General features: G+C 36.7%; 1 protein-coding gene across 1 annotated transcript in view; it reads right to left on the reverse strand.

Moving 5' to 3' along the window:
- Positions 1 to 19,687, reverse strand: part of ACAD11 (acyl-CoA dehydrogenase family member 11) — a 91,542-nt gene that overhangs the window by 2,041 nt on the left and 69,814 nt on the right. Inside the window, exons 14-18 of the mRNA XM_040480199.1 lie at positions 15,986 to 16,052; positions 15,264 to 15,349; positions 12,811 to 12,882; positions 11,163 to 11,317; positions 101 to 217 (exon numbers count right to left, since the gene is read on the reverse strand). Of these exons, the coding sequence (XP_040336133.1) occupies positions 101 to 217; positions 11,163 to 11,317; positions 12,811 to 12,882; positions 15,264 to 15,349; positions 15,986 to 16,052 (497 nt within the window). The remainder of the gene's footprint in view (positions 1 to 100; positions 218 to 11,162; positions 11,318 to 12,810; positions 12,883 to 15,263; positions 15,350 to 15,985; positions 16,053 to 19,687) is intronic.

A 19,687-nucleotide genomic window follows, 5' to 3' on the forward strand; every position in this document is an offset into this window, starting at 1 on the left:
CAATATTCTGAGTGCCATCAGGGTACCACGAAACCTGAAATGCCCAGTGGGTGAAAGAAACTGAAGAAGCCTTGGCAGATGGTGGTCCAAGGGGCCTCACCTCCTTCTTAGCACCAGTGCTGCCTACAGTGTCAATGCTGTGGGCGGCTTTCAGGGTCAACAAACGTATCTTCTCAATGGCAATGCGGCTTTTAGCAATCCAGTGAGCCACAACCTCCTGCAGGGGGGAGCAAAGGGCAACAAAAAGGAGGAGTGGATAAGTTGTGAGTCCACATCCAATAGAACTTTGTAGTTTGGTAAAATACTCCAGGCTATTGACTGTTCCCAAACCTTACTCTATTTTTATTTTACTTAATTTGGATGTAAATTTAAAAAAAAATTAAAAATAAGCATATAGTACAACAATGATTTCAGGAGTAGATTCCTTAATGCCTTTTACCCACTTAGCCCATCCCCTCCCACAACCTGTTTGTTCTTCATATTTAAGAGTCTGTTAGGTTTTGTCCCCTTCCCTGTTTTTATATTTTTGTTTCCCTTCCATTATTTTTTAATGGAAGAGTTGACTTACTTGATATATACCAGGCAACCACATACTTGTGGAATGCTACAATTAACATTGTTAGATTTTAGAAAGAAATTTTATTTGCTCAGAAAAATAATTTATTTTGGATATCTTGATGTCTAAAGTCAAGATGGCTGAATTGAGCAACCGTCTTATTGCCAAAACACTCCTCACTGGCCCTCCTGAATGCTAATCTCATAATCTCATTGAAACTTGGATAATGTCTGATGGTGGACCAGATTATAATCGAGATAATTCCCAGGACAATTTCAATGTGGGGAAGGTGCAATAATAGTCCTTGGTTGTGTTGTTATTTAGTAACAATGACCTTTACCTTTGGTGAACAGTTCTATCAGTTGTACCCCACCTATAGATTGGTGTAGCCACAATCAAGATCTAGAACAATTCCATCTCCCCTTAAAGCCGATGCCCTTCTTTAGTCACACCCTCCCCAACCCCTAAACTCTCACAACCACTGATCAATTCTCAGTTATTATAGTTTTGGCTTTTTCAGAATGTCATACAAATGGAATCATGTAGCATGAATTCTTTAGAGACTGGCTACTTTCATTCCACATAATGCTTTTGAGTGTCATTGACCAAGTTCTGTGTACCAACTGTTCATTCCTTTTTATGAATGAGTAGTATTCCATTGCAGGGATGTACCAGTTTGTTTAACCATTCACCTGCTGACGGATATTTCGGTGGTTTCTAGTTTTTGGTGATTATTAGCAGAGCTTCTATAACCATGTGCATACAGGTTTTTTAAGACTATATTTTGCATTTTTTAAAGCAGATGTAGAGAATGGAATTATTAGATCATCTGGTAAATGCTTATAGGAAGCTGTCAGTTTTCCAGACCAGCTGTACCATTTTGCATTCCCACCAACAGTTAATAGTTCCAACTGCTCTCAAAACCATTAGCACTTGGTTTGTTTTTTTTTTTTTAACATTAGTCATTTTAACAGTGAGCAGAGCTCTTACATGGTAGTTTAAGTTTGCATTTCTCTAGGACTAATAATGTGGATCACCTCTTGATGTGCTTATTTGCCATCTATATATCTGCTTTGATGGCATGTCCATGTCATTTGCCCACTTCTAACATTGGATTGTTTTCTTACTGCTGTTTATTCTTTATTAAGTTCTTTATTAAGGATACAAGTCAGTTGTCAGATGGGCAGTTTGCAAATATCTTCTCCCAGTCTGTAGCATTTTCATTTTCTTAATAGTAACTTTTCAAAGGACAAATGTGATTAATTTAAATGATGTCCAATTTGTCAATTTTTTTCTCTTATGGTTGCTCTTTTGGTGCATGTCTAAAAACATTTTGCCTAATCCCAGGACACAAAGGTTTGTTTTTTTTTTTTTAAATAGAAGTGTTCTAGTTTTAACTTTTACATTTAGATCGACAATATATTTAGAGTTAAATTTTATGTGAGGTATGAGCTTTAGGACAAGGTTCATTTTTTTTTTTTTTTTTTTTTTGGCCTATAAATGTTCAACCTTTCCAATACCATTTACTGTAAAGGTTAACCTTTCCCCATGAACTACCTTTGCACCTATATAAAAAATCATTTGACCCTTATTTTTATGAGATTATTTCTGAACTCAGTTCTGTTCCAAAGATCTATGTGTCTTTCCCCCTGCTAATACCACACAGTCATGGTTGTTGTAGTTTACAGTAAGTTTTTAGATCAGGTAGTGACCGTATTCCTCCAACTTTCTTCTTCTTTTTCAAATTGTTTTGGTTAGTTTCTTTGCATTTTGTATAATTTTTAGGACCAGTTGCTGATATCTACAAAAAAAGTCCTGCTGGGATTCAGATTAGGATTACATTAAATCTATAGATCAATTTGAAGACAGCTGACGTCTGTACTATTAGTTTAACAGTGCATGGACACAGTATTTCTCTATATTTAGGTTTCCTTTGATTTCTTTTATCAATTTTATAATTTTTAGCATTTGGATACTATATATGTTTTGTTAGATCTGTGTTTTAAAAGTCTATTGTAAATAGTATTTTTTGAATTTCAGTTTCTAGTTGTTCATTCCAGTTGTTCAAAAAATGGATTTTATGTGTTGATCTTATATCTCATGACTTTGCTCAACACAGTTCTAGGAAGGTTGTTTTGTTTGGTAGATCCTCGGGATTTTCTAATAATCATGTTGTTTGTGAATATGGGCAGTTTTACCTCTTTGTTTCCCTTAACTATATGCCTTTTTTTTTTTTTTTTTTTTTTTTTTTTTGGACTCACTGCATTGGCTAGGACTTCCTCTATGATGATAAATATGAGTAGTGAGAGTAAACATCCTTGCTTTGTTCCCAATCTTGGGGGAAAAGCATTTAGTCTTCCATCATTAATTTTTCAGATGCTCTGCACTGGGCTGAATAAATTCCTTTCTATTCCTAGTTTGCTGAGAGTTTACATCATGAATACATGTTGAATTTTGTCAAGTGCTTTTCTGGATCAGTTGACATGATTGTGTGCTTTTTATTTTTCAGGCTAACATGGCAGATTACAATAATTTTTTTCTTAGGAATTACTGAGTATGAATCAGCCTTGCATTCCTGGGATAAACCTTACTTGGTTGTGGTATACTATTCTTTTTATATATTGCTGGACTTTATTTCCTAATAGGTTTTTGCATCTATATTAGTCTAGTTTGTTCTTATCTGGTTTTGGATTAGGGCAATTCTGGGCTCAAAATGAGTTGGCAAGTGTCCTCTGCTTCTACTTTCTGGAAAAGACTGCAGAGAATTGGTGTTATTTCTTCTTTACCTGTTTAGTAGCATTTACCAGTGATACCATCTGGGCCTGATGATTTCTTATTTCAGCAGAGTTTAAACTATGAATTCAACTGCTTTACTAGTTGCAGAATACTATGGTTATCTATCTCACCTTCAGTGAGTTTCAGTAGTTTATGGCTTTTGAGAACTCAGTCAAGTTGTTTATGTGCTCTGCACACATGCCTCAGTGTGTGGGTACACTCAGAAACACTACAGATAAATCAAAATGGAATTCTAAAAATGGTAACTTAATCTAAAGGAATCAGGAAAAAGAAAACAGAAATGAAAAACAGAACAAACACAAAACAAAAAAATTAAATGGCAGACTTAAGATAAAGACTGATAGAGTGGATTGAAAAACATGACCCACCTAAATGCCATCTAGAAGAAATTCACTTCAAATATAATGATATAAGCAAGATGAAAGCAAAAATAAGAATAAAAAATATATAGTATAGAAACAATCAAATGAAAGTAGAAACAGCTATATTAATATCATATAAAGCAGACTCTGAACAAAGAAAATCACCAAAGACGTAGAGGGATATTATACAATGATAAAAGGGCAAATTGTAAATGTATATGCATCAAACAGTGGAGCTGCTGAATATGTATATATAAAACAAAAACCTGATAGAAACCAAAGGAGCAGTAAACCAATCCACAATCCTTGTTGGAGACTTTAACACCCCTCTCTCAACTACTGAGAACAACTAGACAGAAAATCCGCAAGAATATACAGCAATTTAACAACACTACCAAGCAATGTTCCACCCAACAACAGAGTACACATTCTTTTCAAGTGTCCTCAAACATATAATAAGATAAACCATATCCTGAGCCATAAAACAAATCTCAACAAATCTGAAAGAAATGGAATAATACAGACTTTGTTTATAACCACAATGGGATCAAACTAGAAATTAAGAACAGAGGAACAGGAAAATCTCCAAACGCTGGAAACTAAGTAACATACCTTTAAATAATTCATGTGTTAAAGAAGAGTCTCAAAAGAAATTGAAAAAGACACTGAGCTGAATTGACATGAAAACACAATATATCACAATCTGTAGGACACAGGTAAAGCAGCACTGAGGGAAATTTATAGCACTAAAAACATACATTAGAAAAGAGGAAAAGTCTCAAATTAATAATCCATGCTATGGCCTCAAGAACCAAAATAAAAGAGCAAAATAAATCCAAAGAAAGCAAAAGAAAGTATATAATAAAGAGCAGAAATCAGTAAAATTGGAAAAAAAAAGAGAAAATCAATAAAACAAAGATCCTGTTAATGTTAAACCCTAATATAACAATTCTATTGGATAGTTTTATGTATTAATATATTTTATATTCTTTGAAAAGATCATTAAGAGCAACAGGTCTCTAACAAGAATGACAAAGGAAAAAGTAGGCACAAATTACCAATGTCAGGAATGAAACGGGGGATATGTCACTAAAGACCCTGCAGACATCAATAGGGTAACAAGAGAATATTATGAACGTCTCTAAACAACAAACTTGACAGCTTAGATAAAATGGACCGCTTCTTCAAAAAACACAACCACCCACAATTCATTCAATATAAAACAGATAAGTTGAATAGCCCTATAACTATTAAGGAAATCAATCTTCAAAAAAGCTACCTCCCGGACCCAAATCTCCAGGCCCAATGGGTTCATTAGAGAACTCTTACCAAATGTTTAAAGATGAATTAACACCAATCGAGACAATCTCTTCCAGAAAGTAAAAGAGATGGGAAAACTTCCCACATCACTTTGTAAACACAGTATTATCCTAATATCAAAATCAGATAAAGACAGGGGCGCCTGGGTGGCGCAGTCGGTTAAGCGTCCGACTTCAGCCAGGTCACGATCTCGCGGTCCGTGAGTTCGAGCCCCGCGTCAGGCTCTGGGCTGATGGTTCAGAGCCTGGAGCCTGTTTCCGATTCTGTGTCTCCCTCTCTCTCTGCCCCTCCCCCGTTCATGCTCTGTCTCTCTCTGTCCCAAAAATAAATTTTAAAAAGTTGAAAAAAAAATTAAAAAAAAATCAGATAAAGACAGTACAAAAACAAAACAAAAAACTACTGACCAATATCTCTCATGACTCCACATTCAGAAATCCTTAACAAAACATTAGCAAGTAGAATTCAGCAATATATAAAAAAGAATTATACACCATGACAAAGTTGGGATTATTTCAAGGATGCAAAGCTGGTTCAGTATTTGAAAATCAATTAATGCACTCTACCATCTTAAAAAGGCTAAAGCAGAAAAATCACATGATCATATAAATCAATGCAGAAAAATCATTTCACAAAATTCCATTCATTCATGATAAAAGATAAAAATCCTCAGAAAACTAATTACAGAGGGGAACTCAATGAAGAATATCTAAAAAAAAAAACCTATGGCTTGGAGCGCCTGGGTGGCTCAGTCGGTAAGCATCCCACTTTGGCTCAGGTCATGACGCGGTCCGTGGGTTAGAGCCCCGAGTCGGGCTCTGTGCTGCCAGCTCGGAGCCTGGAGCCTGCTTCGGATTCTGTGTCTCCCTCTCTCTCTGACCCTCCCCTACTCATGCTCTGTCTCTCTCTCTGTCAAAAATAAACATTAAAAAAACCTATAGCTAACATTATTACTTAATGTTTCCCTAAGATTGAGAACAAGGCAAGGATATACACTCTCTCCTTTCTTATTCAATAAAGTGTTAGAGGTTCTAGCCAGTGATATGAAGCCAGAAAAGGAAATAAAATATATACGTATCTGAAAGGAAGAATTAAAACTTTCTCGTACTTGGAGATGACACCATGGTCTACAAAAAAACAAACAAAAAACCCACCCAATCTACAAAACTAATAAGTGAGTTTGGAAAGGTCACTGAATTTTAAGATAAACATACACAAATCAATTATATTTATATATACCATTAATGAACACATGGACATCAAAATTAAAAGCACAATATCATTTATAATCACTCAAAAAACTAAAATACTTAGATGTAAATATAACAAAATGTATAGGATTTGTATGCTAAAAGCTACACATAGATGATAGCAAGAATCAAAGAAAAGCTAAATAAAGTGGAGAGACATACTGTGTTCACAGAGTAGAAGACACAACATAATAAAGATGTCATTTCTTCCTAAACTGATATATAGGTTTAACACAATTCCTATCAAAATCTCAGGAGGATTTTTTGAAGCCATAGACAAGATTATTCTAAGTTCATATGGAAAGGCAAAGGAACTAGAATTTTGAAGAGAATAAAGTGAGATGAATTAGCCATCCTGATTTTAAGATTAATTATGTAACTATGGTAATCAAGACTGCATGGTATTGGCAGAGGGGCAGACATAGATAAAAGAATACACCAGAGAACCAGAAATAGACCCACACAAATATGCCTAATTTTTGAGAATGATGTAAAACAATTCCATTAAGGAAAGCTAGCCTTTTCAACAAATGGCGCTGAGCACGTGGACATCCATAGGCAAAGAAATAAACCTTGACCTAATTCTCATATACCTTATACTAAAATTAACTCAAAATAGATTGCAGACTCATAGAAAAAAATTATAGAAGAAAATCGTCAGGATCTAGGGCAAGGCAAAGTGTTCCTAGACTTGAGACTAAAAACACGATCCATAAAAGGAAAACTGACAAATTAGAGCTCATCAGAATGAAACAATTTTGGTCTGTGAAAGACCCTGTTAAGGGGATGAAAAGATGAAAAGATAAGCTACAGAGACAGAGAAAATATTTGCAAGTCAATATTTAGCTATGGAATTAGCTAGACAATATGAAGAACTCTCCAAATTCAGCAATTAAAAAGCAAAACACACACACACAAAATCCAGGAAGAGCATGAGCATAAGACATGAATCAACGAGGATATAAGATGGAAAATAGTCACATGAAAGATGTTCAAACATGACTAGCCATTAGGAAAATATAAATTAAAACCACAATGAGTTATTACTATAAACCTATTGGATGGCTAAAAGAAAATTAAAAACAAAACAGTGACAACACCATATGCTGGTGGGGATGTGGAAAAACTGGATCATTACTACACAGCTGGTGAAAATGAAAAACAGTATAGTCACTCTGGAAAAAAGTTTGCTGGTTTCTTTAAAAACGAAACATGCTACTACCACATGACCCAGCATTCTTGGGAATTAATCCCAGAGAAAGAAAAGGCTTATGTTCACACAAACACCTGTACATGAATGTTTATAGCTGCTTTAATTGTATCAGCCACAGACGGGAAACAACCCAGATGTGCCTCATCAGGTAAACAGCTAAACTGTGAGAATCCATACCAAAGAATACTACCCAGACATAAAAAGGAACCAACTATTGGGGCGCCTGGGTGGCTCAGTCGGTTGAGCGTCCGACTTCGGCTCAGGTCGTGATCTCACAATCCGTGAGTTCGAGCCCCATGTCGGGCTCTGTGCTGACAGCTCAGAGCCTGGAGCCTGATTCAGATTCTGTGTCTCCCTCTCTCTCTGACCCTCCCACATTCATGCTCTCTCTCTGTGTCTCAAAAATCAATAAAGGTTAAAAAAATTAAAAAAAAAAAAAGGAACCAACTATTGATACACATAACCTGGATGAATCTCCAAGAATTATGCAGAGTGAAAAAAAACCAACCCCAAAAGTTTATATACTATATGATTCCATTCTTGAAATGATAGAATTATAAAAATGAATAAGAGATTAAAGGTTGTCAGGGGTTAATGAGGAGGTGAGGATAAGAAATGAGGAAGTGGGTATGGCCATGAAAGGACAAGATGAGGGATCCTTATGGCAATGTAAATTTTTTTTAAAGTTATTTACAGAGAGCACGCACAGAGGGGCAGAGAGAGAATCCCAAGAAGGATCCACACTGTCAGTACAGAGCTTGATGTGGGGCTTGAACTCATGAACTGTGAGATCATGACCAGAGCCAAGATCAAGAGCTGGATTCTCAACTGACTAAGCCACGCAGGCGCCCCAATGATGGAAATGTTCTAGATCTGGACTATATCAAGGACAATATCCTGGTTCTGACTTTGTAGTCTAGTTTGGCAAGATGTTACCGTTGGGGGAAACTTAGGAAAGGGAATAAGGGATCTCTCTGTATTATTTCTTACATCTGTATGTGAATCTATGATGACCTCAAAATAAAAAATTTAATTAAAAAAAGTTGGTACTTGTTTCTTAATTGTCTTAGTAAGTTTTCTCCATTGGTAAAAACTTCGAAGAGAAGTGGGAGGTAAGTGGAGAATAGGGGGACCAAAACTTATCATAAATCCCACAAGCAAGCAAACATTGAGAATTCAGCACTGAAACTCAGTAGACAATAACAAATGCTTCTGGTTAACCGTATGGGTTTTTGTTGTTGTTCCCAATCCTAGTCATAGAACTGCTGTTTACAGTAGAGAACCATATTTGTCAAGTTTGACCAGCAGCCAATTACAGTACAATTATTTGAGCCATGTTAACCTTCCACAGTCATTTTTATGCTTGGTTATGTTTGTGCTAGTACATTTCTTAAACAGTGGCTATTTGATCAGTTTCCCTAAAACAGAGATGTTCAATATGGTAGCTGCTATTAACCACATGTGGCTATGAGCATTTGAAATATGCCTAGTCTGAATTGAGATGCATTACAAGTGTGAAATCTACAACCAATTTAGAAAAATGGGTATTTTTTTAAAAAGAAAGTAAAATATCTTATTAATAATACTTTTATATTTCATGTTGAAATGATAACATTTTGGATATAGTGAGTTAAGATATATTACAAATATCAGTTTCTTCTGTTTCTTTTTACTTTTAAAAAATGTAGTTGATAGAAAATTTTAAATTACATTTGTGTGTCACCAGTATATTTCTATCGGATGACTCCCTAGAGGTTGAAACCAGGCTATGCATTAACAATTTCAAACAAGGCCCAGTGGTAAGTGAGCATATTTTTGATGGCTGTAAAGCTGGGTGATTATAACTTCATGAACAGACTACAAATACATTTATTTCTTAGCTTTGGAATAAAGGAAAGTGTTCTCAGCTGGGTCTCTATAGACCCTAGATTTGCTTAAAAGCATTAAATGGATAGAAACTGAGTGCTCTAAGGAGTTGTCAGATTTATTTACTAAAACAGAATTTTGATACAGAACTTTTTGCTTTAGTGCCTGGAATAATTTAGAAGGCAGCTGGAAAGAATCTCCAAGTTCATGGAAATGGAATGTTACTTTCATAAATTGAAAAAAAATCTGGCTCAGATTTTTGTTTATGATATGCCTCCACGTCTCTTTTGCTTCTGCCAGATTATTTTCTTTGTGCCAAGTGCAAGAAGTTTCCAGTGAAGGGAGGCATATTTTTGAAAAGCGGGGGCTTGTTCTGCTTGATACATTAACTTACAAAAAGCAGGAGGGAAATCTCCCTCTCATACAGTGTTAAAAACATCTCTCATGAAACTTAAGCAGAGTGCTTTTATGTGTTTAAGAGGTCTGTGGGGCAACCTCTCTGTGCCCGCCCTTCATCCTGCTCCGGGGTTTGGGTGGCAATCTTGAAAAGAGAAAAGTGTATGTAGGAAGTGATATTGATGCCATGAGCAACTCTTTAGCTCATACACAGAGCAGCATGGAGTTGTATCCACAACCCCAAAAGTTCATACCTTACTTTCTCCTACAGTGTCCATCCAACAGCTGAACCCTTGCCCTCACCATATATTAAAAGGGTTCCCCACAGATTACTCCCAGGTGTGCACCATAAGATAGGCTGTATTTTCCCATAAAACTGTGTTACAACTAAATTACAGATATGCTGAATAATATCACAAAAAGCAAATATAGCCTACAGGAATTTAAAATAAAAAATATACTACGAAATTTTAAAAGATGCTCACAAATGTACTTGACAAGGGGACCAAAGTACTAAAACACACATGTCCAGCAAACACAAACACTATTCTACCACTCCACTAAACCGTTAGCATCCTAAGTACTGAATATGTAAAAAATAATTTTTCTTGCCTTAAAAGTTACAAGGGTTTTTGGGAGATGACTTGCATATCCCACTTCTCTTATAAAGTTTTCCAAGGAAGTTGGAATGACAGCTTCTTTTCCCTCTTGATAAATATTCTCTAATTCTGACTATACTGCTCACATGTAACTATATTGTTTACTCTGCTTTGTAAACAACAGACTTAGCAGTACATAATTTATAGTTGGGAATTCAAAACATCATGAACATCCCACCAAATACTGATCCCATTTCTACTTGCAGTTTTCCAGTGACAGGGAACTCACTTCCTAGACTTCCTAGGAGTTCGGAATCTAGAAGTGGGGGCAAGGATGCTAAGGATAAGGGATATGGAGGAGAACAAAGAAAGGCAAAGAACGGCAGTCCATTCCATTTTTTGATCTTTCTCCTTTTACTGAGCTTTAGGTTATTTTCCTATATTTCCTCACGTACTCCCTCCAGAAAGCCAAAGAACAAGGCCAATCCTTCTTCTTTATGACAGCCTTCTCTACAGAGAAGGGCTAATGTACCAGGTTCTCTAGAGAGCAAGAATCTGAGAAAGTTGAAGGAATTGTCCATACTGTTTGCACTGAGGTGTTGAAGCACTTTAGGAATTATTTAATCTTTCACAAAGCTAAAGATCTCCATCAGACTATATTTACGTACAGACATAAATATACTTTATGGGGGAAAAACCCATCTTATTTATGTAGAGGAGATCTCTCTATGACCAAGTAATGCTATTTTGTTTCAAGGTCAGTAGCGCACGGGGCTACAATAAACTCAAGTAAGTAATCATCCTTACATGTGAAAACAGTTTCTTGTTAAAGGCCACCCTTTTTGTTGCCCGTTCACACATGATCTGCAAAGCACGTTCTGCCAGACCTACTATTCTCATACAGTGGTGGATTCTACCAGGTCCAAGGCGGCCTTGGGCGATTTCAAATCCCCTGCCTACACCTATAAGAAAGAAAGAAGAACATGAAAGTGACCACAGCCATTTACTTTGTTATTTAAATAAATGCTGAGAAAATGATGAACTGCCCTCAATGAAAATGGCATTCTGGTAGGAAAAAAGTCAGTTCGGTAATAATGTTCATTATTTGTAGAACTTTTTTTTTGTGGGGAGAGGGGGACTAGAAAATCTTTTTTTTGTTTTTAATTTAAATCCAAGTTGGTTAACATATAGTGTAGTATTGGTTTCAGTAGAATTTAGTAGTTCGTCACTTACATATAACAGCCAGTGCTCATCCCAACAAGTGCCCTCCTTAACACCCATCACCCATTTGGCCCATACTCCCACCCTTCTCCCTGCCAACAACTGTCAGTTTGTTTTCTGTATTTAAGAGTCTCTTATGGCTTGCCTCCCTGTTTTTGTTTTTTTTTTTTTAATTTTTCCTTCCTTTCCCCTATGTTCATTTGTTGTGTTTCTTAAATTCCACCTATGAGTGAAATCATATGATATTTGTCTTTCTTTGCCTTACTTCATTAGCATAATACACTCTAGTTCCATCCATGTTGTTGCAAATGTTGAGATTTCATTCTTTTTGATTGCTGAGTAATAATCCACTGTATATAGGTACAACATCTTCTTTACCCATTCATCAGTCGATGGACATTTGGGTTCTTTTCATAATTTGGCTATTATTGATAGTGGTGCTATAAACATTGGGGTGCATGTGCCCCTCTGATCTCTATGTTTTTTAAACCACAATCATTAAACATTTTAATCCAATTTAAGAATGTCTCCTGAGTACCAACTATGCATATGCTGTTTTATAAATGCTGTAATGGTTACAAAGGTAAATAAGACACAGTCCCTTCACTAGGAGTTCGGAATCTAGAAGCGGGGGCAAGGATGCTAAGGATAAGGGATATGGAGGAGAACAAAGAAAGGCAAAGGAAACAGAGCTTGTATCCTCAGGACTCGGCAGGCAGCAGGGGTTTATTGAGTGGATGGGGTGAAGAACACAAAAACCTTTCTGAAAGAGGTACCACTTGAGATGTTCTCTGAAGGTTGGGTAGGATTCCAATAAGCAAGAGGGTCAAGTCATTCCAGGTATTCAGTATGCAAAGTTATTTATGATTCTAATGTGTTTGTATGTAAGACTTAAATTCAGAAAGTACTGTGAGGTTTTCTTAAAACAAGTAAAGGCCTGAAGATCATATTTTAGGAAACAGTGTGTCGCTCTGAATTGTGTATTTTTTGTATTTAGCTAGGTTTTCAATTAATGTGATATACAAAACCATATCAAACACTTAAATAAAACCTTATTCCATGTAAGAAAATCCACCAAATGGAAAAATGTTCTCTTACAAATGGGGTAAGAGGGAAAGGTATCTAAGAGGGAAAAATACCTAAATTAAGGTAGACTTCATATCTTTTCCAGATTTAGACCTGAAAATATTTTAGTACACAGTACTGGAGAATCATTTTTCCAAAGTTATCTCACCTAATATTATATTGGTGGCAGGAACTCGTACTTGATTAAAATGGATCTCAAAATGTCCTCCATGTAAATAATCTATAAAATAGAAAATATAATTTTGAAGATCAAAATGGGTTGACCAAAAAATACTCGTATGTAATTAATAATTACTCAAAAGAAGTCCAAGTTAAAAGCCTCATATGTCACAGATATTCCTAGGTAGATCCTGAACTCTGAACCCCTAGCACCCTAGAACCCAGAAAACTCAACTGTTCCACTTCGAAGAGATTTTAGAAATCATTTGATCCAGAGGTTTTCAAACTCATTCTCTGAAGTTGTAGAGTTACTAGAAGGGAAGGCATTTTCATACATCCAATCAGATCATTATTGTTTGATTATTGCTTCTTTTCTGAGACTTTTTTTTATGTATGGCCTTCCACAGAAAATTACGCTTGGAAAAAAAAAAGCTTCCAATAGTTCAAAAGTCGAAAGTGAGTAATGTGATTCAGGTTTCTTATTTTATCATTGTGTAAACCAATGCCCGGACATGCAAAGCGCCTGCTCAAAGGGACAGAACAGGCTCAGCACAGATTGGGCCTTGAGGTATGTGTTCTCCCAGTCCAGGCTTGTTCACTATGTGTTTGCCTCTGGGAAATGCTGGCATCGGACAGAGAATGGGAACACATTCACACTCTTGTCTACGTCACACCGCCCACCCTTCCTTACTGCCTCCCCAACCCCTGGTTCTGGAGATAATCTCAGGCTAACTCCACACCCTTTTCCTGTCAGAATAGACATTAATAATCAACCTTCTCTACAATTGTTTCTTTTGGCCTTGGGCATGGGGAGTTGGAGAGGTGCTGGTGAATTTGTCTCACTGCAAATTCAAAAACAGGCTCTGAAGTGGAGGTTATTTCCAGGCAACCTGAATTATAAATCCATTTTGGGGGGTCTTCAGGCTATTGCTCTGCAACCCAACAAATTCCCATTCACAATTTGCTCCAGTGAACTTGTTCATCACCTTCTTGCAAACGACACTTAATCTGTGGGTGCATCCTATGGAAGGTGATGCCAAATGTTCTCTAAAACTCTAAGTCTTTCATCTGCTACTTGGACATTTTTATTAGCCATATTCAACAATAAAGAGAAAGCCAGGGTCACCACAGAGCCTGAGGTTCAATAAACTTTTCCATAGCATTTATTACCTGCTAAGTTGCTATAATTTACTTATTTACATGTTTGTAGTTATCACCTGTCTCTTTCCCCTATCATGTAAGCTCTATGAGGTCAGAGATCCTAACCTATTGTGCTCACTAATGTATTCTAAGCACCTAGAACAGTGGTCAGCCCTCAATAAATACTTGCTGAGTGAATTACCTGAGCAGCAAGGCAACAACGAACATGAGCTTGAGCTGGGTGGCCAGAAACAAAAGTATCCTTGCTTCTTAGAAATTCCACCCAAGCACAGAAGAATGGAAAAGTTTTGCATTCAAATCAATCAAAACTCATTGTTTATTTTTCAAAGTACATTTTAGGGGTGCCTGGGTGGCTCAGTCGGTTAAGCATCTGACTTTGGCTCTGGTCATGATCTCGCAGTTTGTGAGTTCAAGCCCCGCGTCGGGCTCCGTGCTGACAGCTCAGAGCCTGGAGCCTGCTTCTGATTCTGTGTCTCCTCCTCTCTCTGCCCCTCCCATGCTCATGCTCTGTCTCTCTTTGTCTCTCAGAAATAAACGCCAAAAAAAATTAAAAAAAAAAAAAGATTAAAAAAATGTTTATTTGTTTATTTTGTGAGGGTGAGGGGAGACAGGGAATCCCAAACAGGCTCCACGCTGCCAGCACAGAGCCCAATGCAGGACTTGAACTCACGAACCGTGAGATCAGGACCTGAGATGAAAACAAGAGTCAGACAGTTAACTGACTGAGCCACGCAGGTGCTCCAGAACTCATTGCTTATTAATAGCCCTTGCAGTTCGATTGGTTAAGAAAGCTAAACTTGAAGATAAAAGTGAATTTCATTGTGGATTATATAGATTTAATTTTTCTAAGTCTATTTCGTTAATCCATTTTGCTGGATGACAAAGGGATGAATAGCAGCCAGAGTTACTGTTCCTTGAATACAATCTACCCTTTCTCAAAAGTAAACAAAGTGAGGTCCAGTGCTGTATCAGCTTTATTTGCTCTATTCTGAGTTCCACTGACATTTATGTATGTATGTATATATATACATATATATACATATATATACATATATATACACACACATACACACACACATACACACACACACACACACACACACACACATATATATATATTCCCCCCCACCACCACCACTGGCATTTATATTAAGATAGTTGTCAGCACCAAAGGATTTCTAAGAACACATTTCCTATATTATAATGCTGTTACCTTCAGTGTTACTGCATATTCCCGTCTTCCTGCTAGCTAATGCATGCTTATCTTGGTTGAGTACTTACCCATATAGCCAAAAACTGACAAAGGCCTTATTATTTCTACTCCAGGTGTGTTGATAGGAACAAGAACCATGGTGTGTTGTTTGTGTCTGGTTAAAGAAAACCAGATGTTAGGAAAAGTTTGCTATGTGGAAAAATAAAACAGATGCTAGGTGGAGTTGCAATTGTCATTTTTTTTTTGTTGTTACCACGTAATCATGTAAGCAATGATGTCTGGAATGGGAATTGTGTAAAAGGCATACATCAGACACAGTTGGATGCAGGCTGTATTTGGGAACCATAACAGTGATAAGTTGAAAATAAGTTAAAGTTATTTGATTGAGCTTCTCATTACTCAGAGTGGAAACTAGGAACTGATATACAGTATCAAATGTTGCCAAGACTATCGCCTTTGATCTAAATATATAATCACTTAATTACTTACAGACAGTTCTGAAAATTTCTATATGTCTCATAATCTGACCCAAACAGCTTTGAGGATTCAGCAACACTTTTTAATACAAGAAATTCCACATTGAAGAATGCATAGAAACACCCCCTAAAATGTTCCTAGATATAATCTTACAGCAAAACAATTGTGAAACACAAATGTAACATTAATCTCAGAATATGCTTTATATTATTATGATTTGTAATTCTAAATGGTGCATTTTAAGTAAATTATGTGGGTAGAAAGAGTAGTTCTTATTCCCAAATAAATTTTTCAATCACAATTATTTTATTACCTGGCTGCAGAGGTATTTTTAGTTCTTCCCAAAACAATTGCGATTGTGCACTTTGGATTCCCAGCTCCTAAAATCAGGGAGAAAATAAGCAGAATACATCATAAAAAGGAATTTTTAGTCTGACATTTCACCCTAGAAGTTCTAATCCTTCCAAGTTTATCTTGCAAAAAAATAGGAAGAAAATCCTTGATTCATTAAAAAATGCTTATGTATAAAACTGTACATCACCCAAGAAAAATGATCAGGCAAAGCCAAGAATGGACTTCATTAATGAGACCTGCTGCACAAAAATAATCAGAAGTCAAAGCCCCGAAACGGCTGCAACCCTTAAGGACGGCTGCCCCATTCATACTATCGCGGCCTGTTAGAAAGGTTGTGAAATTTTTCTAGTGTATCTCGTCCTGTTTAGATCTCATATTTTCTGACATATGGACAAGAAAAAATTTTTTTCAGTTTATTTATTTGGAGAGAGAGTGACAAAAAGTGAGGGTCAAAGAGAGGGAGGGAGAGTGAGAATCCCAAGCAGGCTCTGCCCTATTAGCCCCATGTAGGGCTCAGATTCATGAACTGTGAGATCATGACCTGAGCCAAAATCAAGAGCTGGAGTTACCCAGGCGACCCTGGACAAGAAAGTACTTAAACTCATATGATATTAACTACCCAACCAGTGGCTGAGAAAGATATCATTTCCCCAGGCATGAATTTGGGTGAAGGTTCATTGGTCTGAGGATCTCAGTACCTATCCAGACTACGCCATCTGGTCTAGATATTTTTTGAGAGGGAGAGAGAGAGAGAGAGAGAGTGAGAGTGAGTGCACTAGTGTGGGTAAGGGGCAGAGGGAGAGAGCAATTTTTTTGAGAGAGAGAGGAAGAGCAAGAGAGAGCACACAAACGGGGGAGTGGAGGAACGGTGCAAGAGGGAGAGAAAGAGAATCTTAAGCAGGCTCCATACTTAGCACAGAGCCCAATGCAAGGCTTGATCCCACAACCCTGGGATCATGACCTGAAATCAAGAGTCAGATGCTCAACTGACTGAGCCAGCCAGGTGCCCCAGAGAGACAGAGAGAATCTTGAGCAGGCTCCATGCTCAATCCCATGACCCCGGGATTATGATCTGAGCTGAAATCAAGAGTCAGATGCTTAACCAACTGAGCCATCCAGGTGCCCCTTTATTTTCTTGTAGTTTGTGATCATACTAGGAGATGTATGTGCTGAGATCTGTGTTATTTGAAATATGCATGAATATAGTTTAATTTATAAATTAGGCATAGTAAGAGATAAACAACTACAACTAACAATAAAATAGAACAATTAAAACAACATACTATAACAAAAGTTTGTGAATGTTGTTGATTAGGCAAGAAATAGGGACCAAGGCAAGCAGAGATAAAGAAACAGAAGGATTAAAGTCAAGAGTAAAGTTAGAGAAAAGGGGTTTACTTTAAACCCCAACACTCACATTTGAAATTTTAAAATTCCTTACAGTTGAGTATCTGGCTCTATAGAAGAAACAAATGAAATAGAATGTACAGTTATGGCTCTTGTGTTTTCATTCTATCTGAGGAGATATGAAATAAATAAAAAACCATACAGTGGAAACAATCTAAAATTTGCTAGAGTTCAGAATGGAAACTGAATTGGTAGCTTTTCTAAAACCAACTTGGAGAGATTCAAGATGGCATAAATTTATGTTTGTCCCCCATTGCTCCTGAGATTCCACTGAAATAAAAATATTAAAGTACAATGAAGGGATTACCATAACAGAAAAGGAAGTAGAGAAGGTGAGGGATAGGACTGGGGGTGTTGGTGGTGACCAACGGATGAGAGATTTCAATAAATATCTAGGAAAAAGATAAAGGCAAGTTGACCAATGAAATGGGCAGAGAAGTCAGTCCAGAAAATGATGTATGAAACTGTAAAGGGAGAGGGTTCTGGCCCCAGAGTCAGAAGGTATGACTAAGAAGCAAGGCTACAAAAGGGGAATAAGTTCAAGATTGGCAGATGTACCAGGTAGCACTTCTACAGGCACATATGTAACCTGAAAAACAGAAGTGTGTAGAATGTTACCAAAAAACTGGATAAAGTTATTCTGAGACTTGGAGGCTGTAGCTTGAAAGCTAGCTTCCAATCAGCTGACTCTAAACTGAGTCCCAGCACTGTACCACCAAAAGTTTCCTTATGTAATTCCCACCCAGGAGAGGAACATGGCTGGAAAAAATCTCTGTGTTAATAAAGGGGAAAAACTCTACCACCTACGCTTCCTTTTCTCTTAAGTATGAACAGAAAACCAAAGATCTGTAGTATGTGAAGAGAGCCTGCCTGCAGCATTAAAGACAATGAATGCCTAGGATAAATAAACTGTAAATTTCACTATAGAGTAACAAAATAAAACAAGAGAGAACCTAAACAAAACAAAATGAGCCAAAGCAAACAACAAAAACTCTAGTTGATGTAATCAGACAGATTTGAATGTATTGCAGCCATAAAACCAGAAGAGGATGTTATGAAAGAGGAACAACCAGAGAACAAAACAAAAACTCTTAGAGATTAACATATGGTGGCTAAAAACCTATAAAGTTTAACAGAAGCACTAAAAATCAAATCAAGTAAATTTCCCATGAGCAAAGGAAAAAGTCAGAGACTGAAAATAGGAGAGCAAAGATCAGAGACACTTAGAGCAAAAATATGGAGTCCTAACATCACAGTAAGAGGCCAAATAAAGAGAAAACAGTCCCCCCCCCCCCCCCCAAAAGGGAGAAAGATGAAGGGAAGAATTTATCAAAGAAACTTAAAGAAGAAAGTTTTCTAAAACTGAAAAAAACAAAAAAAAAACAAAAAAAAAAAACCCTTCAAATTAAAAGGACCACTGACTGGCAAGAAGAATCTATCTCTAGACACATGCTTGTGATGTTTCAAAACATCAACAATAAAGAGAAAATCCTAAAGGGTTTCAAAAAGAAAAAACAAGCAACCTCTAAAGGAATGAGGATTAGACTTGCATCAGATTTCTCATCAGCAACAAGAGATGCTACAAAGAATGAAGAGTTCAATCTGTTGATTGATACTATTGATACCATAGTGTCAATCTCCGTTAAGGCAAAATAAATACCTATCCAGACACATAAGATCTCAGATAATTTGACTTATTATGCATTTTTTCCTCAAAAAGTTAAGAATGTACCTAAGCAAAGGAAGATATGGGATCCAAAAGATGGTAGATGCTGGAAAAGTAATCTATGGATATCCAGGATAATTGTACTGAAATATGCCTAAAAGATGTTCAGTCCAGATTGGAACAGGATTGAATGACGACTCTAAGAGAAAGGTCTCCAGAAAGGGGAAAACTCACTAGAATCACAGGTACAATTTAAAGGTACAAGTGTGTATGTGTAAAGGGGTATAGGTGGGAATATAATATGATACAAGTAAAAAATGCAGTGAAAGAAAAATGGCAATTAGAAACTCCAGGAAAATTGGGGAGCCTGGGCAGCTCAGTTGGTTAAACATCCAACTCTTGATCTCAGTTCAGGTCTTGATCTCAGGGTCATGAGTTCAAGCCCCACATTGGACTTCACACTGGGCATGAAGCCTACAAGAAAGAAAGAAAGAAAAGAAAGAAAAGAAAGAAAAGAAAAAAAAGAAAAGAAAAGAAAAGAAAAGAAAGAAAGAAAGAAAGAAAGAAAGAAAGAAAGAAAGAAAGAAA

Source organism: Herpailurus yagouaroundi, unplaced genomic scaffold, assembly GCF_014898765.1.
Source record: "Herpailurus yagouaroundi ecotype Mexico unplaced genomic scaffold, PumYag 159, whole genome shotgun sequence".
Lineage (NCBI taxonomy): Eukaryota > Metazoa > Chordata > Mammalia > Carnivora > Felidae > Herpailurus > Herpailurus yagouaroundi.